Raw genomic sequence first — 25,036 nt, forward strand, 5'->3', positions numbered from 1 at the left:
TGGAGCCTGCTTCGGATTCTGTGTCTCCTTCTCTCTCTCTGCACCTCCCCTGCTTGCGCTGTCTCCCAAATAAATAGATATTAAAAAAAGAGAAGTTTCTGGGATCACCATTGTCACCTCTCCTATATTGAAATGCAACTGGGCTCAATTCCATGAAACTTTCATCTCCTTCATAAGTAGTATGTCACTCTTCTGTTCCATCTTCTGGTCCTACTTGGCACTCATCAAGTGGGTTGTGGGATGCCCCTCAGGAGGGCATCTGCAACAAGGACAAAGTGTGAGCCGTGGCACAGAGGCCAGGGTGTCCCCTTTCTGTGTCCTTCGCTGCAGGAGTCTCACCCCTCGCCCTGCAGAGACAGTCCCATGTTTCCCTATAAACTTAATTTTTGTATGCCTCCTGTAATTCAGCAAATTGTATACATTAAATATATGCAGCTTATCGTATGCAATTGTACTCCAGTGAATCATAGTTTTAGGGAGACATGGACGTTTTCAGGAAGAAACAGAAACACAAGGAAATAGGAAACATAAGTATGCAAATGATTTTTGGCCCCAGTGATAGACCCCCTGACACACGGATGCCAGTCTCACATCGTCAATAAGCAAATGTGTAGCAGGAAAACATTCGTTCGCATAGTAACAGATGCATGACTGAAATTTTGCTTCATCTCTGACTCTGTGGCCATATTATGTCAAATTATTTCTTGGAATTTGTGTTTCTATGTAGATTACACCTGGAGACATGTATCTGATTATCACTTTTGCTAGTGATTATGTGAACACTGAATAAGAAAATAGTATCCTAAGGAGGAGAATAAAGCCCAATGACTTGTTATAAAACACACCATAGGTTAAAGTCTACATTTTCAGGAAGAACAGATATCTCAAGGAATGATGGACACAGAAGTGGTGAGTTGTGCTTTCAGACTTTCGTCTCTTATGGAATTTTATAATTTGGGCCAAATGTGTTTTTTCTCCATCGTGTAGTACAACTCATGATTATTTTTTAGTAAAAGAAAAGAAAAATTGCTCAGGATGATATATTTCACTTAAGAAGAGGGTATTCTTAACAAATCTGTAGAATCTCACAGAATAAATGGGAATTTCCAATATCGTCCAAAATTGGGAATGAATTCAGAAGAGGAGGAAAACAACTAAGGGAAACACTGTTAAACACCAGAGCGCAGAAAGGGTAATACAGAATGTTACCTAAAGTGTACAGAGACGTTGATGTCGAAGAAAGGGATGTTCCAGGAAATCAACAGAAGTAGCAACTTCTACTTCCACAATCTGATCAAAGAATTGCCATTTCTGGCTCTCAAGCTTTGAGTTCTGCCATCAGGTGCAATTGCCCCAGGGCAATTGGTCCTTTCATAGTTTCCTTTCCAAAGGATTTTTTCAGAGCCCTCTTTATGTCTCTGTTCCTCAGGCTGTAGATGAAGGGGTTCAGCATGGGCGTGACCACCGTGTACATCACCGAGGCCGTGGCACCCGAGTGGGAGCTCTGGGTAGCAGTGGAGCTAAGGTACACACCTAGGCTTGTACAGTAAAATAAGGAGACTACAGAAAGGTGGGATGCACAGGTGGAAAATGCTTTATACTTGCCCCGAGTTGATGAGATGCCACATATGGAAGAAACTATCTTAGAATAAGAGTAAAGGATCCCAGCAAGGGGGCCCCCACCCAGCAACCCAGCTCCAAAATACATCACCATGTCATTAAGAAAGGTGTCAGAACAGGCAAGTTGGACCACCTGTTTAATTTCACAGAAGAAGTGAGGGATTTCCAAGTCTGTACAGAAGGACAGTCGCAGCACCACTGAGGTTTGTAACAAGGAATGCAGGACACTCATGATCCAAGACATCAGAACCAGCAGCCCACAGAGCCGGGGGTTCATGATGACCATGTAGTGCAGGGGGTGACAGATGGCCAAAAATCGGTCATAGGCCATCACAGTTAGGATGTAGTTGTCCAATCCCGCAAAGAGTAGGAAAAAATACATCTGGGTGATGCAGTCCTCATAGGTTATGACTTTGCTCTGGGTCTGGATGTTCCAGAGCATCTTCGGGACGGTGGTGGAGGTGAAGCAAATGTCTACAAAGGACAGGTTGGCCAGGAAGAAGTACATGGGTGTGTGGAGGTGGGAGTCAGAGCTGACGGCCAGGATGATGAGCAGGTTCCCAAACACAGTGATCAGGTACATGGAGAGGAAAAGCCCAAATATGAGGGGCTGGAATGCTGGTTCCTCTGAAAATCCCAGAAGAAGAAATTCTGAAATGGCTGTAAGGTTCCTTGGCTCCATGGGTTGGAGATGACTACCAGGATACAGAGAAATAAATGACTAATTTTCACACAAGCTAGTAACCTAGCGTGAGTACTACCATTTATACTTTAGAGTCAGGAAATTTGTTTCTTTTAAAAAATTTTTAAATATATTTTATCCTCAAATTGGTTTCCATACAGCACCCAGCGCTCATCCCTACAGGCGCCCTCCTCAATGCCCATCACCCACTTTCCTCTCTCTTCCACCCCCATCAACCCTGAGTTTGTTCTCTGTATTTAAGAGTCTCTTATGGTTTGCCTCCCTCCCTTTCTGTTTGTAACTTCCCCCCCTGCCTTCCCCTATCCCATGGTCTTCTGTTAAGTTTCTCAAGATCCACATATGAGTGAAAACAATATAGGTATATGGTCTCAACCCCATTAGGGCATCCCTAGCACCATTTCTTATTAAAAATTCCATTTCTACTCTCAATCGGCTCCTTGAGCATAATGTATGGTCTTGTTTTATGGAGAATATTTTTTACCCCTTTAAAGAGTACATACTGATTATTGATCACGTTCAAGGCACTGTATACGCAATGAATATAGGGTGCTGAAAAACAAAATTCCTTATCATCCTAGAATGGGGAAAGAATGATAAGCAAATAAAAATAATCAAATAACACGTCAGATGGTGACAGGGGCTGTGAAGAAAAAGAAAGCAGGTATGAAGGAGAGAGTTATGGGGTGTTATTTTTTTACTGGATGTTTGCACATAACCTGCAAAGAAGGTGACATTTGAACAGGACCTCGAGGGAGATAGGAAGGAAGTTGAGGTGATCTCAGAAAGTGTGTGCCCAGCAGGGGCAAAGGTCTGTGCAAAGGGCCTGAGGAAGGGGCTTGTTTCAGAAAATCATGTGTCAAAAGAAAGCCAGGTGTCAAGGGGAAAGAGCCAGAAGGAGTGTGGTGAGAGGTGGTGGCAGTGTGTGTTGAGGAATGCAGAGGCCAGCCCACAACAGCTGACACTTAAAGACACAGCAAATCCCTCACTTACGAGTTTTTTGAAGGACTTTATTAATTTTGTTATAAAAGTGTCTTGTGAGTTGAAATGGACATCCCTATTAATAACTTCTGTTGACTGAGTTCTGGCCCCTGTCAATAATAATTACCTTGGAATATGCAAGCCCTGGCATCCCTGCTCTGAGGATTAACCTCAGTTCACAACACACACACACACACACACACACACACCCCATGACCCACTGTGGCCTCGTGGGCTACTGACTGTCATGCCTTTATCACACCCAGCTACACTAGTTAGGCCAGCAATAGATACACCTCAAGCTGGCCAGATCTTGTTATCTGTCCCCTACAGAATGCAGAAATGGTACCCAGAAATTCCTACGGGCAAATAAACTTGGGGCTCCCCACCAGTATGCTCATTTTCTACTTCACATAAATTCAAAGAAAACATGGGCAATCTGTTCAGTAAACATAGAAAAGAGAGAAATGAAATGGGCATGAGGAGGAAACCACAAAAGACTTTTAAATACAGAGGATAAACTGAGGGTTGCTGGAGGGGAGGTGGGTGAGGGGATGGGCTAAATGGGTGAGGGGTATTGAGGGCGCTTGTTGGGATGAGCGCTGGGTGTTATATGTAAGTGACGAATCCGTAGTATCTACTTCTGAAACCAATACTACACTGTATGTTAACTAGTTCAGAAGTTGGGCTTTTTTGAAATCAAGGAGCTGAAGGCTTGCTTTCCTTCTGGCTGGTCTGCATGTATTTGACCGATTGATTTATACGGCCTGGTTTTGGATGAAGCAAGTTTCTTTCTCACTCTTCTTATGTGGCACCTTTTCTTTGTTATTCCCGTTCTTTGGGTTTTTATCTGTTTTGACAAGACACTGTAGAGCGTTTGAGAAAATAACAAGAAGGATTTACCTTTCACACCCATCTCCCAGGAAAGCCTGAGATGGGCTGCCATGTTGATTGGGGACGGAACTTCTTAACTGGCAGTGAAAGGGGCACTCTCTAATCATGCTGGCAGAAATGGGAAGTGTGGAAAGATGGGGAAGCAATCTGAAGGCAGCTATAAATATTCAAAGTACAGATTTTCTTCAACTTAAGGTTTCTCAATCTGTGCTCTGCTTGACATTCTGGGCCACATCCTCCTCTGTGGTGGTGTCTACCTAGGAATTCTACGTTGTTCAGCAGCATCCTTGACGGCCGCCTGCCCCTCCCAGCCTCACAGTGACAAATACTGCATATCACTTCAGCGTTCCCTGGGGGACAAGATTGCCCCAGGTTGAGAAGCATGGTCTTAACTTAATAGTCCCCAAATATTTTCATAGCAGTGATATATTAAGAAAAAATATGAATGACCGTTGCATGTATGAGTTGCACAGCAACGTCTTGAAGGTGACACAGATGTTGAAATAAGGAGCCAGCATTATATTAGTGGATGGGAGGCAAGTCCACGAAGAATTATTAAGAAAGGAGGAAAAAGGGGGGGGCGGTGCCTGGGTGGCTCAGTCAGTTAAGCGTCCAACTTCGGCTCAGGTCATGATCTCATGGTTTGTGAGTTCGAGCCCCGCGTGGGGCTCTGTGCTGACAGCCAGGAGCCTGGAGCCTGCTTCGAATTCTGTGTCTCTCCATCTCTCCGCCCCTCCCCTGCTCATGCTCTGTGTCTCTCTGTCTCTCAATAATAAATAAAAACGTTAAAAAAATCAAAAAATAAAAAAAAAGAAAGAAGGAAAAAGGGACACAAGGTAGAAGAAAAGGCCGCACTGAAACATAAAGATGTGCATATCATCTTGTTGAAGCATTTGTATGCAAGTGTATATGAATATACAAGTGAATATGTATACATGCATAAAGTGGAAAAGAAATTTTAAAAGAAACTAAGAACTTCTGGAACAAAGATTATCAGTGAGAATGACATTCTGTTAAGTCTATTGTTTCTTTTTCTTTTTCTTTTTTTTTTTAAACACGTATTCATTTTTGAGAGACAGAGAGAGAGCACGAGTGGGGGAGGGACAGAAAGAGAGGGAGACACAGAGTCCGAAGCAGGCTCCAGGCTCTGGGCTGTCAGCATGGAGCCCGATGTGGGGCTCAAACCCACGAACCGTGAGATCATGACCTGAGCCGAAGTTGGAAGCTTAACCCACTGAGTCACCCAGGCGCCCCAAGTCTATTGTTTCTAAACAACTGTATTGAATGAAAACAACAAAATGGAATGAAAATCTACCACTAAGTTACGTAAAGACGTACAAGAGCAACAACGTAATGACCCCAACATGGGTCACTAATTCCAGATTAAATTGCCAAAGACTTGGAAATAAAAAGGTATATCAGAAGGACATTTACCTTGTGGGAGGAAGCAGTAAGTTGTGATTTCATCTTACATAAAGATACACGGATTCAAATAGCCTTATAGAATGGAAAGGCGATCTTTAGTCAATTGGTAAAGAAAAATACCTTCCAGATGATGGCCAAAGGTGATGCAACCTTCAGAAATATATCTAATCCCCAAAGGCCAAAAAGAGAGTGAAAAGATTTCACATCTCTTTTAGCAACAGAGTTGTGAAAACAAGTCAGAAACATGCATAAAGGGTAATTTATTACCGCTAAGAATGAAGCACTTTCTTTCTCGTGTATAGCAAGAACTGACACATGAAGAATATTGATGGGCCTGCCCCACTTTGTTCATAAGAAAATGAAAGAGAGGGGCTCCTGGGTGGCTCAGTTGATTAAACATCCTACGCTTGACTTCAGCTCAGGTCATGATCTCATTGTTCTTGAGACCAAGCCCCATGTCTGGCTTTGCACTGACAGCACAGGGCCTACTTGAGATTCTCTCTCTCCTCTTTCTCTGCCTGTACCACTGCTCATGATGGTCTCAAAATAAGTAAATAAACATTAAAAAAAAAGAAAAACAAAAAGCAATGCCTGAGATGTAATGGACAGAACTGATGATACAGTTAATAGTGTATCACGTGTTGGAAAGTCACTAAGAGAGTAGATCTTATTTTTTTTAATTTATTTTTAATATTTTATTTATTTTTGAGACAGAGAGAGACAGAGCATGAATGGGGGAGGGTCAGAGAGAGAGAGAGAGAGACAGAATCTGAAGCAGGCTCCAGGCTCTGAGCTGTCAGCACAGAGCCCGACGCGGGGCTCGAACTCACGGACCGTGAGATCATGACCTGAGCCGAAGTCGGACGCTTAACTGACTGAGCCACCCAGACACCCCGAGAGTAGATCTTGAAAGTCCTCATCACAGGAAAATATTTTGTGACTATGCACAGTGACAGGTGTGGTGATCATTTTGTGATATATACAAGTATGGGATTATTATGTTGTATGCCTGAAACTAATAGGACGTTGTATGTCAGTTATACCTCAAGAAAAATTTTTAAGCAATTGAGAGAGCCCGATATGACTGACTGATAGATTTGACCACACAAAATTCATAAACTTTCATACATTCCTCACAAATACATTTATACATACATAAAAGAACTAAATGGCCAATAGTTTGTATAAAAACTCCAATTCTTTGTTACGAGGTGTCAAATTTTTATTTTTGTTTTTTTCAAGCTCTTATTTTCAAGCAATCTCTACATCTAACGTGGGGCTCAACCTCACAGCTCCAAGATCAAGAGCCACACACTCCATCGACTGAGCCGGCCAGGTGCCCCAAGGATTAAAAAGAAATATAAACACTTGTAGAACACCATCCAAAAGGAAAGGATTTGCACAATTTTTAACAGAGAAGCTGTCAAATGACTAACAAACCCACAAGCACATTCAGCCTCACAGGTTATAAAGTAATGCAAAATAAAGCTGATTAGCAAACCTACTTCCATGTATTAATCACAATTTTTTTCCAATACCCAGAATGAGAGAAGATAATGTGTGTATGTTTCGTGCACCACTATTGCAAGGCTGTATTTGCAATTGTTCCTTGGTCTGGATCTTTTCATCTATATCGAAGCATAGTCTAAGATGTCCCATTAAAATAAAAAGAAATGCCCTTGCTTCACTGCATGTCTCTCTACAGCCAATACCCTGTTTGTGTACTCCCATTAATTAATAAGATCCTTGTACTTATGTTCTACTTTTCCTGGAAGCACTTTGTGCCTTCTTCATTCCTTCAAATTGGGCTTCCATTAATATCATTTTAATTACCAACATGGATCCTTGCATTTCTGATTGCAATATCCACTTTTTTAAAGCATCATAAATAAACAAAGTAATTTTTTTGGTAAAGCCAGCCAACAATGACAGTAATCTCTGGCATCTGGGCTATGCTGGATTTTTCTCAGTGACCTCCAGTACGAGTTCTTGCCTTCCATTTGCTTTGATCCTTTCCTGCAGTGTCTGTTGGGCTCTTGAACTCACCTGCATGTGAACTCACAAGGCAAGTTCTCCCTTTGGAAGTCAAAATTCCTCCCTGGATAGTTGACGATGGACATCAAACTCAGTCCCCAGACAAGTCACCAGGGAGGCATCGAGCAATGGTCTCCTGGCCAGATTTAGGACTCCAAGAGCAACAACCATGTTCTGTCCAGTGAAAATGCACATGCTGAGGTTCTGCAGCAGAAGAGATATTTACAGCTCCCCACATGTGCTCACGAGGCATTTTTATCTCTTGGTGCTCCAGCCTTTAAGTGCATGATGTCTCCTAGGGATACTGGTGTGGACACAACGGAAATATTTCTGGCAGATTCTCTGTTCCTAGGAGACTACATTGCGTGTCAGGTGAATTCAGTTTTTATTACATTGTCTCCATTAGTTTTCCTGTTTCCGGAGGTCTAAACCTCCCAGCACCTCATTACAACCCTGGCTTCAAGTTTTCTCGAAAATCTAACACGGAGGAATTCATCAGACTACTTCCCTTAGGTATTCAATGCATTGATTTGTGGAGATACACCCCTGATATCTTTAGAAAATTACTATTTCCTTCTTCAAGAAGGGGGAGAAATTTGTTCCTTTAGTGTAAAACCTTGGGTACTACACTCCTTGGCTTCATGATAGTTTAGCCAAAACAATTAGGAATTTCATAGATCACAGGTTAAGAACTGCCATTTAGTCCCTCACTCTAGAGTGTTTATTAATTATTAGAGACACATTTACATTCCCTGCACCATAACCTAGCTTACTTAGCACATTATAGGGAGTGTCAATTTTTTTTTTAAATGTGCTTTCTGTGAGGCTATACTTTTAGGAACGCCATTCTCGGTTGTAGAGATCAGGCTCAGAGAGATTTAATGTGCTGCTTTAATGTATAAAGCAAGTAGGGAATGGAGTTTTGATGAGAATTATGTTAGGGTGCTTTCAGTTCTGAAATTCTGGCCCAGTGGTTCTCAACCAGAGATGACTTTGCCCTGGGATATTTGGCCATGTCTGAAGGGATGCTCTCAAACTCCTCAACCCACAGGACAGCACCCAACAAAAGTAATTTATCCAGCAGTCAAAAGTGCAAATTTTGGGGGTGCCTGAGGGCTCGGTCGGTTAAGTGTCTGACTCCTGATTTCAGCTCAGGTCATGGTCTCATGGTTCGTGGTATGGAGCTCTGTGACGGGCTCTGTGCTGACAGCATGGATCTTGCTTGGGATTCTCTCTCTTTCTATCTCTGCCCCTCTCATCCCCCCCTCCCCCCATGCACTCTCTGTCTCTGAAAAAAAAAATTAAAAAACAAATTCCAGGGGTGCCTGGGTGGTTCAGACGGTTGAGCGTCCTACTTTGGCTCAGGTCACGATCTCGTGGTTTGTGAGTTCGAGCCCTGAGTCGGGCTCTGCGCTGACATCTCAGAGCCTGGAGCCTCCTTTGGGTTCTGTGTCTCCCTCTCTCTCTGCCCTTCCCCTGCTCGCCCTCTGTTTCTCTCTCTCTCTCAAAAATAAACATTAAAAACATTAAAAAAGAAAAGACGCCAATTCTGATTCATCAGGCCTCTAGTGGGCCCAGGGACTCTGCATTTCTAACTTCTGCATTTCTAGCTTCCTGGGTGGGTGGTATTGATGCTGGGGATCCCAGTCTATGGGTCACAGTTAGGGAGGGAAGCTGGTGTCCTGTGTGAGATCCACATGTGGGTGCTTCTAGGTCTTATCCACCAGGAATCTATCTTCCTTGCACGTATTTTTGAAAGAGTAGTATTTCACTCACTCTTTGGGCGGTGAAAAATTCTGCACTTGAGTTTTTAAATAGAAGGGCTCTTGAGGGATATTAAATAATATATGAAAAGGAAGATTTTGTGGTAGGCGGAATAAGGGCCTCCAAAAGATTCATCTTGAAGAAAGTTTGAAAATGTTAGCTTACGTGGCAGGGTAATTAAGATAGCAGATGGAGTAAAGCTCTGAATCATTATCTGAGAATAAGAAGATCAGCCTGGTTGGGGGTGCCTGGGTGGCTAGGCTGGTTAAGTGTCTGACTCTTGGTTTTGGCTCAGGTCACAATCTCATGAACTGTGAGACTGAGCCCCACATCAGACTTCTTGCTGACATTGTGCAGCCTGCTTGGGATTCTCTCTTTCCCTCTCTCTCTGCCCCCACCCCCCACACTGCACTCTCTGTTTCTCCCTCTCTTTCAAGATAAAGAAATAAACTTAAAAATAAAGAAGCTTAAAAAAAAAGGAAGAAGATAAGCTTGGATTATCCACACCGGACTGGTGTAATCACAACGGTCCTCTAAATGTGGAAGAAAAGGAAGAAACATGGAGTCAGAGAGACATTGGAAAGTACTGTTCTGTTGGTTTCCAAGATGGGGGAAAGGCTGTGAGGTAAGAATTGTGGGCCCTGTAGACTGTGGAGCAGGGAAAGGGGCTGTTCTCCTCTGGAGCATCCATAAAGATCGCCACCCATGGACATCATTATTGTAGCCCAGTGAGATCCCTTTCATGCTTCTGATCTCTAGAACTTTCAGAGAATTATTTGTTTTGAGACATTAGTATGACAACAGCAAAAGGAATCTAATCCAGATATTTATCCAATAAGATATTGTTCACAGGAACTGCGTTTGAGCTTCTCAAATCATTCAGTTAACTTGCCTTGGACCAAGGTATCAAGTGTTGAAATCCCACATTGAGTAGAGACATAGAGTTCATTTGGAAGTATTTGGTCCACTGCATAAATGTAAATATGGTTCCAATTTTGAGGTCTTTGAGGCATTAAGATAGGAAGAGTAATTCATTATTAAAAATAAATTACCTGAGGGGCGCCTGGGTGGCTCAGTCGGTTAAGCGTTGGACTTCAGCTGAGGTCATGATCTCCCGGTTTGTGAGTTCAAGCCCTGAGTCAGGCTCTGTGCTGACAGCTCAGAGCCTGGAGCCTGCCTTGGATTCTGTGTCTCCTTCTCTCTCTACCCCTCCCATGCTCATGCTCTGTCTCTCTCTGTCTCAATAATAAGTAAATGTTAAAAAAATTTTAAAAAATAAATCACCCTAAGTTTTTTTTTAAATTAAGTCACTCATGCTACTTTAAAACTTTGTGTCCAGGGGGTCCTGGGTGGCTCAGTGAGTTAAGCGTCCAGCTCTTGATTTTGGCTCAGCTCATGATCTCACAGTTTGTGGGACCAAGCCCCATGTTGGGCTCCACACTGACAACAGAGGGTCTGCTTGAGATTCTCTCTCTCCCTTTTTCTCTGCTTCTCCCTCTCTCTCTCTAAATAAACTTTAAAAATAAATTAATTTTTTGTGTACAAAATGCTACATTCTTTCAATTTCACATTGATGCAAACATTCTTTTTCATTTCAATATTCTGCAACTTTCCCTCAAGTTTCCTTTCAACATAGTAGATGGGCTTATAAATGAGTCTGTGTATATGTGCAAATATGTGGGTGAGTGTGTTTATTTGAAAGATGTATGCGTGTGCACACACTCATGTACATACACAACCTCTTCACTCTTAAATGTTTTCTTTGGAGTTGACCCGATGTATCCAACACTTTATTTAGTCCCACAACATTCATTTCGAGTTCCACATTACCTTCAGAAATTGACCTTCAGATGAATTGCATTTTTAATAATAACATAAAAATGCAGATGAAGCTTACTGTGCATCTTCTCAAGTTCTTACAAATTGACCCATGCAGTATGCACTCTTAATTCAAGTATGGCTCCTTTAACTTAGCAAATTGTACATTTAAAATATGTGTAGTTTAGGGGCACCTGGATGACTCAGTCGGTTGGGCCTCTGACTCTTGATTTCTGCTTAGGTCATGATCCCAGGATTGTGGGATCAAGCCCCATGTTGGGCTTTATGCTGAGTGTGGAGCCTGCTTAAAATTCTGTCTCTCTCCCTCTCTCTCTCTGTCCCCTCCACCCTTTGCTCCCTGCTGGCATTCTCTTTCCTTTTAAAACAATAAACATTAAAAAAATTAAAATATGTGTAGTTTATGGTATGTAATTATATTCCAATAAATTAGTTAGGATTTAAAATTCTAATGGTATGTGACCATTGGATCAAGAGTACACGTAGCTGAGTCCCACCTGACAGGTGGGACAAATGTCTTATAACTGGGAAGAAGGCAGAGTGTCATATATGGATATAGAAGTAGCAAAATTAAATTAAGGCAATTTACATTTGATAAACTATTTTTTCCATAAACGATAAGATTAACCTACATATACAAATGGAGTAAATATCATGTATTAGTTGAAGAAGGAAGTGAACTACAGCTCCACACACCTTTGTGGATGATCTTTAGAAATACAATGTAGAGGGGCTCCTGGGTGGCTCAGTTGGTTGAGCGTCTGATTCTTGATTTCTGTTCAGGTTGTGATCCCAGGGTCATGGGATCAAACCCCACATTGGGCTTCAGGCTAATCCTGGAGTTCGCTTGGAATTCTCTCTCTCTCTCCCTCTGCCCCTCTCCCCTGCTTACATGGTTTCTCTCTCTCTAAAATAAAAAGAAATTTCTTTTTATAAAAAAAAGAAAGAAATGCAATGTAGAAACTGTGAAGCAGTTCAGAATAGATCAGAACAACTCCCCACAAGACAATCCCATATTATTGCCAATTGTAAAGGCAATATAGTAAAACACGTGTTTTCAAGAATGGCTTGTTTCACAATGGCTTGATCCAATTGCTTGTATCCTAGCAAACAGGTATATAATTATAAAAGCCACCAGAACTGAGAGAAATTATGATAATCTGCATCTTCCCATTCTAGGCATTTGTGCTGATATTTGGGGACAGAATTCATGAGCACTCTGGTATTAAAATTTCTTTCAATGACCTGATTAAAAAGAGACTTGGGGCGCCTGGGTGGCACAGTCGGTTAAGCGGCCGACTTCAGCTCAGGTCACGATCTCGCGGTCCATGAGTTGGAGCCCCGCGTCAGGCTCTGGGCTGATGGCTCGGAGCCTGGAGCCCGTTTCAGATTCTGTGTCTCCCTCTCTCTCTGCCCCTCCCCCGTTCATGCTCTGTCTCTCTCTGTCCCAAAAATAAATAAAAAACGTTGAAAAAAAAATTAAAAAAAAAAAGAGACTTTATTAGGGTTCCATCCAGGTAACCAAGAGATGTTGGAAGGGCATACCTCTTTGCACCAAAGTTGTGACCTGAATCATATGGCTGAACAGGAATTCAATCTCTTTAATGAGTCATATTTGATCATGAGGATATACGTCTGATGTACAATGGATGATATCGATATCGTTCAACCAGAAGCCCATTTCATGGTTATGGCAAAATTTAGAAAAGAGGAGATATTTCATTCAGAGCAGTGGAAAGAGTCCTATCTGTATGTAGCAGAAAGAGGAAGGTGATTCAGTAAAAACACCATAAATATGCCAACCAATTCTTCACTCCAGTGGAAAAAACCCAAGTCTCGTACAAGGACACCAAACTCCATACTTCAATAGGTAGACGGGTTGTATGAAATGAAATATTTTGCTCAGTAATACAAAGTATAATTTCAATTTTTCTTCATTATATGTAAGATCTTCCCTGGATCAAAGACCATATGAAGTTTATTTATTGAAATATATATTTCTGTGTAGATGCCACAGGGAGACGTGTATTTGGTAATATTTGTCAATCACTGTGGCAGCATACACCTGCATAGGACCACATGATTATAATAAGGAGAATGGAACCCAATGGCTTACTATAAGATGAACTATAAGTTAGTCTACGTTGTCAGAATGACAAGTCAAGACAGTGATGTACAAAATATTGATGTGCACAAGTGAAAAACTGCAGTCTCATACTTTCCTGTATTATAAAATTATACAAATAGCCTTGGTTATCAAAAGTAGTTTTTTTCTCTATGAATAATATAACTCATGACTATCCTTTTAGTAAAACAGGAGAAAAATTACTTGGGATAGTATATGTTGTTTGAGTAGAAATTATTCTTCAGAAATCCATGTTACCCCATGACATAAATGGGAATTTACAAATATTTTTGGTCAAGGCTAGAAAAAACTTTGAAAAAGTAGGGATTGGACAAAGAGGAAACTGTATGTCAGACAGAGCAGAATCTTAATAAAATGGGTTATTTAAATTGTATGGAGAAGCTGAATTCAAATAAATGGAAATGCCAGGAAATAAACAGGAGGAGCACATTCTACTCCCACAATCTTATCAAGGGATAACAATTCCTGGCTCTGAGGCTTTGAGCCCTGCAATCATGGGCACATCTTTAGCCCCAGGAAGATTGGTCCTTACATTGCTGGAATCCCAACGATTCTTTTCAGAGCCCTCTTTATGTCTCTGTTCCTCAGGCTGTAGATGAAGGGGTTCAGCATGGGCGTGACCACCGTGTACATCACCGAGGCTGTTGTACTTGAGTGAGAACTCTGGGTAGCAACAGAGCTAAGGTACACTCCGAGGCCTGTACAACAAAATAAGGAGACAACCGAGAGGTGAGATGCACAGGTGGAAAATGCCTTATACTTGCCCTGAGCTGATGAGATCCCATGTATGGAGGAGACTATCTTAGAGTAAGAGTAAAGGATCCCAACCAAGGGAGCACCACCGAGGAGCACAGTTGCAAAATACATCACCGTGTCATTAAGAAAGGTCTCAGAACAGGCAAGCCTGAGGACCTGATTGAGTTCACAAAAAAAATGGGGGATTTCCATGCCTGTGCAGAAGGACAGTGGCAGCACCATTAAGGTTTGTAACAGTGAGTTCAGAACACTGATGATCCAGGATACCAGAACAAGCAATCCACAGAGCTGGGGGCTCATGATGATGGTGTATTGCAGGGGGTGGCAGATGGCCACAAATCGGTCATAGGCCATTGCAGACAGGATAAGGTCATCCAACTCTGCACAGAGTATGAAAAAATACATCTGGCTGATGCAGCCTGCATAGGTTATGACCTTGCTCTGAGTCTGGATGTTCAGAAGCATCTTCGGGACGGTGGTGGAGGTGAAGCAGATGTCTACAAAGGACAGGTTGGCCAGGAAGAAGTACATGGGGGTGTGGAGGTGGGAGTCAGAGCTGACGGCCAGGATGATGAGCAGGTTTCCAAACACAGTGATCAGGTACATGGAGAGGAAAAGCCCAAATACGAGGGGCTGCAGTTCTGGACCCTCTGAAAATCCCAGAAGAAGAAACTCTGAAATTTGTGTATCATTGCCTAGTTCCATGTGGTGGAGTTGACTACTAGGGAAGAAAAAAAAATAACGTGATTAATTTTCAAGCAAATAGGTTTTGTTAACTTATTGCCCTTTATTTCTTTTTTATTTTTTAAAGTTTTTATTTAAATTCCAGTGGGTGATGGGCATTGAGGAGGGCACCTGTTGGGATGAGCACTGGGTGTTGTATGGAAACCAACTTGACAATAAATTTCAGATTAAAAAAAAGAAAATAAAAATAAAAAAGTAAGAAAACAAAAACAAAAATAAATTCCAGTTAGTTAACATACAGTGTAATATTAGTTTCAGGTGTACAATACAGTGATTCAACACTTCTATACATCACCTAGTGCTCTATACATCAAGAGGGTGCTCCTTAATTACCCCCATCAGCTATTTTACCCGCCCACCCCCACCTCCCCTCTGGTAAGTTTGTTCTCTATAAAAGAGTGTTTCTTGATTTGTCTCTCTCTCCCATTTTCACCTTTGCTCATTTGTTTTGTTTCTTAAATTCCACATACGAGTGAAATCATATGGTATTTGTTTTTCTCTGACATCTCACTTAGCATAATATGTCCTAGTTCCATCCATGTCATTGCAAATGGGCAAGTTTTCATTCTTCTTGATGGCTGTATTTCATTGTATATATATATACCACAGCTTCTTTATCTATTCATCAGCCAATGGACACTTGGGCTATTTCCATAATTTGTAAATAATGCTGCTATAAACATCTGGGTGCATGTATCCCTTTGATTTTTTATTTTTATATTCTTTAGGTAAATACCTAGTAGTGTGACTGCTGGGCCATAGGGTAGTTCTTTTTTTTTTTTTAACTTTTTGAGGAATCTTCATACTGTTTTCCACAGGACGGCACCAGTTTGCCTTCCCACCAATAGTGTGAAAGGGTTCCCCTTTCTCTACATCCCCACCAACATCTGCTGTTTCCTGTGTTAAGTTTAGCCATTCTGACAGGGGTAAAGTGATATCTTATTGTAGTTTTGATTTGCATTTTCCTGATGATGAGTGATGTTGAGCATCTTTTCTTGTGTCTGTTAGCCATCTGGATGTCTTCTTTGCAAAAATGTCTATTCATGTCTTCTGCCCATTTTTTAACTAGATTATTTGTTTTTTGGCTGTTGAGTTTGATAAGTCCTACATATATTTGGATGTTAACCATTTATCAGATATGTTTTTTGCAAATAGCTTCTCCCATTCCATAGGTTGTATTATTAAATACTTTCCTAAAGGATAGAAAAATACTAATTTGAAGGGATACACGCATCCTGATGTTTATAGCAGTATTATCTACAATAGTCAAATTATGGAAAGAGGCCAAATATCCACTGACTGGTGAATGGATAAGGAAGGTGTGGTACACACACACACACACACACACACACACACACTAATATTACTCAGCCATAAAAAAGAAGGAAAAGAATGAAATCTTGCCATTTACAATGATGTGGATGGAGCTAGAGAGTATTATGCTGAACAAAATAAGTCAGTCCGAGGAAGACAAATACCATATGATTCCGCTGATATGTGGAATTTATGAAATAAACTAAATGAACATGGGGGGGGGAGAGGCAAACCAAGAAACAGACTCTTAACTCTAGAGAACAAACTGAGTGTTGCTGGAGGGGTGGGGGCATGGGTTAAATAGGGGATGAGGACAAAGGAGGGCACCTGTGATGAGCAGGTATGTAAGTGTTGTATGTAAGTGTTGAATCACTAAATTCTACACCTCAAACTAGTATTACACTGTATGTTAACTAGCTGGAATTTGAATAAGAACTTGGAGAAAAAAAAAGAAAAATCCATACAATCTAAGTCCATACAGCTCCCTGTCAGATGGTGACAGGTGCTGTGAAGGAAAAAAGTGGGCATAAAAAGGAGTGGATGGGGAGGGCTCTTTTTTTAAATAGGTGTTTAGGAAGACTGCAAAGAAGGTGACACTTTAACAGAGGCTTCCAGAAAGATTTAGCAGGAGGCAGGAGAATATTGGGGGAAGCATGTGCCCTGAAGGGGAAACAGAGCCAAGACCCTGGAGAAGGCGTTTAGTCCAGATATTCAAATCTCACAATGAAGTCAGCATGGGGAGGGAATGACTAGGGATGAGAGGTGTTGGCAGAGAATGCTGAGGGGCAAGGTGGCTCTCCCACCACTGTTGAAACTTCAAGACACAGGGAGTCCTTCCTTCCATGGTGTGCTTGGCATTTTATTAGTTTTGTTCTAAGGTATTCTGTGAATTGAGATAGATCCCTTCCTTATTTCCATCTATGCTTAACATCCTGGCATTTAAGGGTCACATATTGGAGTATATGACATTGCCCTGAGGACTGCTTGTACTCCACAACACACACTGCACACACACGAACACACAAAAATACAGAGTGCGCTATGGCCTTCGGGCACTGCGTTACTATCATGCTTTTCTCACCCCCAGCCATCATAATTTTAAAAGAAATGATACAAGGCAAACTCAACATAAGATTACCTTTACCCTAAAGAATGCATAAATAGTACCTGAATTCTAGTTAGTAAGCTTCCCATGGACATGTAAACATCAGGCTTCATTTTAATATAATCATCATGTGTCCTGTATTTAAAGAAACATAAGGAAGCAGTTCCAAAAACACTGGGAGGAAAGAAATGGACACAGGGGAAAAAAAGATCTAATAAGCTCCAATTGTCCCTGAGAGACTGTGATGAGGAGAAAGCTTCCCTGATTCTGGCAGCATTCCAGCCCCAGTTACATACCCTTGATGCCAAGAATAATTAACAAAGCTGGAAAAAAAACCAGTGTGTCTTAACAAGAAATGGGTGGTTTTTTTTTTTTTTTTTACTATTTTTGTGATTGAATATTCCTCTAGAAAAATGTTCAAAGGGAATAAACCTGAGTGTGACTAAAGAAATTATACAATGTATAACAACCAAAGGGGATTTTTCAAAATGCAATAACAAAAGAGTTTTCCCAATGATCTTAAGTGCAAAACTTTTGGAATCAGAAAACCAGGTTTTGAATGTTAGACCTACCACATATAAGCTGTTTGAACTTGGGAAAGACAATGAATCCATTCCAGATGTGAAGATCCTTACTCAAATAGTGGGGATAGCACTGTCCATCCTCCTAAGGTGGTAGACAGCGTTAGTCAGTGTATGTAAAAAACTTACAATAGTTCCTTCTCGTTAGTAAATGAATGATCGCCACTGGTGAAGAGATTGGCTGAGTTTTTTCTTCTACCTTGAACAAATGTCTTCCTGGTTTCCACATCTCTCGGTAATGAAGAATCACAAAGTAAAGCTTGTTAGCATACCCCCTTTTGCGTATTAAATATAATTTAATATGCGAATATTTGATGCAAAAGATGATGCTGAGAAATGTGTGTCTCAAGAAGTGCTGTTGCAAGGAAACAGCTACCTCCATGGCTCTGGGTCTTTCTATAAATACAGAACGTGCTCAAAAGCACCACGTCTTAAAAAGCTCATGGCACATGCCTCTAAGCCTAATACTCTGTTTTCCTACTCCCCTTAGCTGCAAAACTCCTTGGATATGTTCTAATTTCACTGGAACCGCTTTATACCCCTCCCCCCATTCCTTCCTCAGTTTCATCCAACTGGACTTCTGTTCCCATCACTCATTGTCAACAATGATCCCTGTATTGCTGAGTCCAATGGACGCTTCTCTTTTGGACATATTACATAAATTAATTATTAATGAGTTTGCCTGGTCTCAGGGGACCTCAGGTAAAAGAGCTCAGGTTCCATTTTCTAGAACCTTTCTGGAAATACTTGCTGAGCTCTCGGACTCACCTGGAGGGACTCTATAAGATGAAAGTCTCCATGTGGAGGTCCAGATTCCTCCATGGATGGTTGATCATGGAGACCAAAGCTCTGTTCCCAGACAGGACAGCAGGAAGGAGTGAAGCATTAGTCCCTTCTCCCCCAGACTTGGGAGCCCCAAACCAACAACCATGTTCTGGCCAATCCAAGGTTTCACATGCTGAGGTTCTGCAGTGGAGGAGATATTTATAGCTCCCTATGTCTGCTCATTAGACACTGTTGCCATTGTTACTATCACCTGGGAGCACATCATTTCCCCATGGGCCACTGGAGTGGACAGAAAGGAAAAGTTTCCTGTTGATACTCTGTTCTTGGGAGATCAGATTAGAAGTCAGGTGAATCCAGTTTTGTATTACTCACTCTCATGAACTTGCCTGCCTTCCAGAGATCTAACCAGCTTACACTTTACCTTCACCTTGAGCTGATTTTGAATTCATTGAATTGAGGATTTACTTTACCATTTATAGCTTTGAAGTAATTTTAATAAACAAGCCACATGATCCTCTTCATGTATGGTTTTGAAGAAAAAGTCTAAGGACTCACTCTAAAGTCTGAAATAAAGTCTGTGTTTGATTCCTTAATCCGAGAGACTCCTGAGTTGGCCTCAAATATAACCCCGAAAAAGACTTTCAGTAGGCAGAATAACATCCACCCAAATATTTCCACATTTTAATTAAAGACTCTTGGGCTATGTCTTGTGTCATCACAAGCGAGAATTATGTTTGAAAATGGTACCAACATTTCCAGTCAGCTGGCCTTAAGATAAACTTGTTCTGATTATCCAGGTGGGCTCAATAGATCACAAGGGGCCTCCAAATGTGGAAAATGGAGGCAGAAGAGTTGGAATCAGAGAGATTTTGAGATGCTATGTTGCTGGCTTTGAAGATAAAGGGAGGGAATGTGAGCCAGGGAATACAGGTGGCTTTAGGTCTCCCAGACCTCCTTCTCTGCAGACAGAGTGCTTTTTAGCCCAGGAATACTTATTTCAGACTTCTGACTTCCGGAACTATCAAAACATAAATTTAATTGTTTTAAGCCAGTAGCATGGTAATTTTTCACAACCACAAAAATGTCTATTTATATATAAGTGCATATGTACTATCTACATTTAATAGGCACAGTTTAATGTATATAAGTATATTCCAATGATATAGTTAAAAGGAAAAAAGTCTAGTAGAGCATGGCTGAGGGTAGGATCTAGAGTATTGGTAGCTGATTCACATCAAACGGGGAGGGTGGGGAAGATCTCTCTTCCAACTAAAAAGAAGGCAAAGTGTCTACATGGATACAGGACCAGTGAAATTAAGTTAAGGCAATTCACATTTGATATGCCTGCTCTAAGTCACTATCAGGTACTGATTTTATATTCAATGTACTCATTCCTAAAGAAAAAAAAAGCCCAACATGAGTAGAATAAAGGAAATAATAAAGATCACAGCAGAAATAAATGACACAGAGACTAAAAAAAATCAGTGGAACAAAGTCAGTGAAACAAGAGCTGGTTCTTTGAAAAAAATAAACAGAATTGACAAACTCTAGGCAAATTAATCAAGAAAAAAGAGAAAGGACCCAAATAAATAAAATCAGAAATGAGAGAGGAGAAGTAACAACTGACACCAGAGAAATACAGAGAATTGTAAGAAAACTATGAAAAATTATATGCCAACAAAGTGGACAACTTAGCAGAAATGAATGAAGTCCTAAAAAACATACAATTTTCCAAAAGGGAACAGGGAAGACATAGAAAATCTGAACAGACCAATTAACAGTAAGAAAATTGAAATGGTATTCAAAAAGCTACCAAAAACTAAAAGTTCAGGACCAGATGGATTCACAGGTGAATTCTACCAGATATTTAAAGAAGAGTTAATATCTATTCTCCTCAAACTCTTCCAAAGAATAGAAGAGGAAGGAAAGCTTCTAAATACATTCTGTGAGGCCAGCATTATCCTGATACCAGAACCAGACAAAGACACCACAAAAAAAGAAAACTACAGGCCAATATCCTTGATGAAGATAGATGCAAAAATCCTCAAGAAGATATCAGCAAACTACCTACAACAATATATTAAAAAGATCATTCACCATGATCACATGTGATTTATTTCAGGGATACAAGGATCTTTCAATATTTGCAAATCAATCAATGTCATACACCACATCAACAAAATGAAGGATAAGAATCATATGATCATCTCAATAGATGCAGAAAAAGCATTTGACAAAATTCAATATTTGTTCATGATAAAAACTCTCAATGAAGTGGGGTTAGTGGGAACGTACCTCAACATAATAAAGGACATATATGAAAAATCCACAGCTAACAAACATCATACTTAATGGTGAAAGCTGAGAGGTTTCTCCCTAGTGTCAGGAACAAGACAAAGATGTCCACTCTCACATAGTATGGTATTCAACATAGTACTGGAAGTCCTAGCCTTAGCAATCAGACAAGAAAAGAAATAAAAGGCATCCATATTGGTAAAGAAGTTAAACTGTCACTATTTGCAGACAACATAATTCTATACACAGAAAATTCAGGAGCGCCTGGGTGGCTCAGTTGGTTGAGTGTCTGACTTCCACTTAGGTCATGATCTCATGATTCATGAGTCCGAGCCTGGCATGGAGCTCTGTGATGACAGCTCAGAGTCTGAAGCCTGCTTTGGATTCTATGTCTGCCTCTCTCTCTCTGTCCATTCCCTGCTCACACTCTGTCTGTCTCTCTCAAAAATAAATAAACATTAAAGAATAGAAAATTCAAAAAACTCTACCAAATAATTACTAGAATAAATGAATTCATTATAGTGCAAGATACAAAACCAATACCCAGTAATCAGTAACATTTCTATACACTAAGAATGAAAGAAAAAAAAATAAAACACAATTGCACCAAAAAGAATAAAATACTTAGGGGGCGCCTGGGTGGCACAGTCGGTTAAGCATCCGACTTCAGCCAGGTCACGATCTCGCGGTCCGTGAGTTCGAGCCCCGCGTCAGGCTCTGGGCTGATGGCTCGGAGCCTGGAGCCTGTTTCCCATTCTGTGTCTCCCTCTCTCTCTGCCCCTCCCCCGTTCATGCTCTGTCTCTCTCTGTCCCAAAAATAAATAAAAAAAAAAAGTTGAAAAAAGAATAAAATACTTAGGAATAAACTTAACCAAAGAAGTGAAAGACCTATACTCCAAAAACTATAAAACACTGATAAAAGAAATTGAAGATAGCATAAAGAAATGGTAAGATACTCCATGCTCATGGTTGAAAGAATTAATATTGTGAAAATGTCCATATTACCCAAAGCAACCTACAGACTCAGTGCAATCTCTATCAAAATACAACAGTAGTTTTCACAAAACTAGAACAAATGATCTTAAATTTGTATGGAATTATGGAAGGCCCTGAGTATCCAAAGTAATCCTGAGAATGAAGAACAGAGCTGGAGGTATCACAATAGTAGATTTCAAGATATACTCCAAAGCTATAGTTATCAATGCAGTATGGTATTGGTGCAAAAATAGACACATAGGTCAATGGAACAGAATAGAGACTCCAGAAATAAACCCATGATTATATGGTCAATTAATCTATGACAAAAGAGGTGAGAATATGGGGAAAAGACAAGGTTTTTCAATAAATGGTGCTGGGAAAACTGGACAGCTATGTGTAAAACAATGAAATGCGACCACTTTCTTACACCATACACAAAAAGAAGCTAAAGATGGATTAAAGGCCTAAATGTGAGACCTGAAACTATAAAAATCCTAGAAAAGAACACAGGCATTAATTTCTCTGACATCAGCTATAGCAACATTTTCCAGGTAAGTCTCCTAAGACTAGGGAAACAAAAGTAAAAATAAACTGTTAGGACTAAATCAAAATTAGAAGCTTTTACATAGCAAAGGAAACAATAAAACAAAAAAAGGCAACCTAGTGAATGGGAGAAAATATTTCAAATAATATATCTGATAAGGGGTTAATATCTAAAATACATAAAGAACTCCTACAACTCAACACCAAAAAACCCAAACACTCCAATTAAAAAATGGACAGAGGATATGAATAGACATTTCTCTAAAGAAGACATTCAGATAGCCAACAGACACATGAAAAGATGCTCGGCATCACTCATCATCAGGGAAACACAAATCAAAACCACAATGAGATATCACCTCACACCTGTCAGAATGGCTAAAATAAAAAAAACACAAGAAACAACATTTGGTGAGAATGTGGAGAAAAGGCACCCTCAGGCACTGTTGGTGGGAATATGAACTTGTGCAGCCATTCTGGAAAACAGGATGGAGTTTCCTCAAAAAATAGAACTACCTTATGACACAGCAATTGCATTACTATGTATTTATCCAAATGATACAAAAATGCTGATTCGAAGGAGCACATGTACTCCAATATTTATAGCAGCACTATCAACAATAGCCAAATTATGGAAAAAGCCCAAATGTTTGTCAACTGATTAATGGTTAAAGATGTGGTATACATACAGAATGGAATACTACTCAGTGATGATAAAGAATGAAATCTTGCCATTTTCAGCGATGTGGATGGAACTAGAGGGTATTATGCTAAGTGAAATAAGTCAGCCAGAGAAAGACAGGTATCATATGATTTCACTGCTGTGTGGAATTTGAGAAACACAACAGATGAACATAGGGGAAGGAAAGGAAAAATAAGATAAAAACAGAGAGGGAGACAAACCAGAAGAGATTCTTAAATGCAGAGAAGAAGCTGAGGGTTGCTTAAGGGGAGGTGGGTGGGAGAATGAGTTAAATGGATGATGAGCATTAAGGAAGGTGCTTTTTGGGATGAGCACTGGGTGTCATGTAAGCAATGAATCACTGAGTTCTACTCCTGAAGCCAAGACTATACTGTATGTTAACTAACTTGAATTTAACTAATAATAATAACAAAATAGAAGTTAGGATGAAGTTTCAGGGAGGATCTTATTTGGGATGGATGTGGTCAGGCAACATAGCCATATCTCTGAATTGGACAAGGGAGATCCAGTCACTCACAGCAGCTCAGAGGCTCACGGGGTGGTGTATTTGATGTGCCCACATAAGAGGTTACATGCATGGGAGAGATGTCCACTCCAGGGGAGATGGATCCATTGGTGGAAAGGGAATATGCACCTGACTCCCAAGGTGGACACATGGGGACTGAAATGGCAGAAAAGTTTCCTTTATTTATGGTCCCTTGGCTTCTGATAAGCTAAATTGCTTAGAGAATTGAGCCCCACTGAGGGAATACAGGCAATATGGGGCTCTGAGAATTCAACCTCTGAATCCCCTCTGCAGAGCTCACCTGCTGCTCATCAGCCATAGGCTGAAAGCATCCTCACCATGACCCTCCTAGATGTCCAACTAATCCAAAGAACCAGCTCCTGACCATCCATTTCTTGCCCTTTCTACATCAATTGTCCCTGGAAGGAAGGACCAGTAGAGCCAAATCCATTGAGTGATGCATCTGGGAAAGCCAGAGTAGTCCAGTGAGTACTCCAGAAAAGTGGTGTGGAAGGCAGGAAGGCTTTTCTTAACCATGCCTTTCTTAACCACTGATTCCAAATCCTTCTCATTTCAGTCTGAAGAAGACGCTTCATACCTTCTCAGATCCATTCTTCTCACTTCTCTTCTCCGAGCGTCATTCCAGGGCCTCTCTCTTTCTGCAGCAGGAACTGTCCCTCCCTTATGTCTGTTCACCTGTCTCGGGTTCTGCTTTATTCCCAAGTTAGCCTTTCCTCTTGTTTGTGAAGCACTGAATGCGTGAGGCAGCCCCGCAGAGTGAGAAGGGCCTTGAGTTGGAGTCAGGCAGATGTGAGTTGGAATTTCCCCTTTCCATCCAGTGCCTGATAGACCTTGGAAATGTTTCTTCTATTCTGTGTATCCTTTTTCATCAGCACAAGAGAGAGTAGAAGGAGGTGTCACAGTATGCTTATGGGAGGACCGATATGATGGATCGAGTGTCCAGGACATGGTGCCATCTGAAAAACACCATTTCTTTATTCACTTACTCATTCGCATGACACATTCCAAAAGAATTTTGGGGAAATTACACAATACTTAGGACAAAATGCCTTAAGTGTATATGACAAGAGAAATAATGTGGCCAAAGGAAAGGAGACCCAAACCCAGAGGAATAATTACATGAGTAAGTGAAATATCTACCACGAAATGTTACCATGGGTGCCAAAATTTGGCCCCTGATATGACTCTGAGAATTCCATTGAAGACAAACGACTCTTTTTGTGCTGTTAGGATTAAATTTGGCTGTATAAATGGAAAGACTAAGAAGAAAAAGTGTTCATATTCAATTAGGGGTATTTATCTCCC

The 25,036-nt window shown here is 40.8% G+C and overlaps 2 protein-coding genes across 2 annotated transcripts; both read right to left on the bottom strand.

Annotated features, from left to right (window-relative positions):
- Positions 1–1,318: 1,318 nt before the first annotated feature.
- LOC131508622 (olfactory receptor-like protein OLF4) lies at positions 1,319–2,317 on the bottom strand. The gene has a single exon (XM_058723586.1). It carries the CDS (start codon positions 2,300–2,302, stop codon positions 1,319–1,321), a length of 984 nt encoding a protein of 327 aa, XP_058579569.1. The 5' UTR covers positions 2,303–2,317.
- An 11,611-nt stretch (positions 2,318–13,928) lies between these two features.
- On the bottom strand, positions 13,929–14,879 carry LOC131510487 (olfactory receptor 7A17-like). Its single transcript, XM_058727678.1, has one exon. The coding sequence runs from the start codon at positions 14,859–14,861 to the stop codon at positions 13,929–13,931; it is 933 nt and encodes a 310-aa protein (XP_058583661.1). The 5' UTR covers positions 14,862–14,879.
- Between the last annotated feature and the right edge of the window lie 10,157 nt (positions 14,880–25,036).

This window comes from Neofelis nebulosa, chromosome 4 (assembly GCF_028018385.1).
Source record: "Neofelis nebulosa isolate mNeoNeb1 chromosome 4, mNeoNeb1.pri, whole genome shotgun sequence".
NCBI lineage: Eukaryota > Metazoa > Chordata > Mammalia > Carnivora > Felidae > Neofelis > Neofelis nebulosa.

What these genes read in the sequence shown, in the direction of transcription:
- LOC131510487 (XM_058727678.1), bottom strand. Translation starts at nt 14,861, where the DNA reads ATGGAACTAGGCAATGATACACAAATTTCAGAGTTTCTTCTTCTGGGA.
- LOC131508622 (XM_058723586.1), bottom strand. Translation starts at nt 2,302, where the DNA reads ATGGAGCCAAGGAACCTTACAGCCATTTCAGAATTTCTTCTTCTGGGA.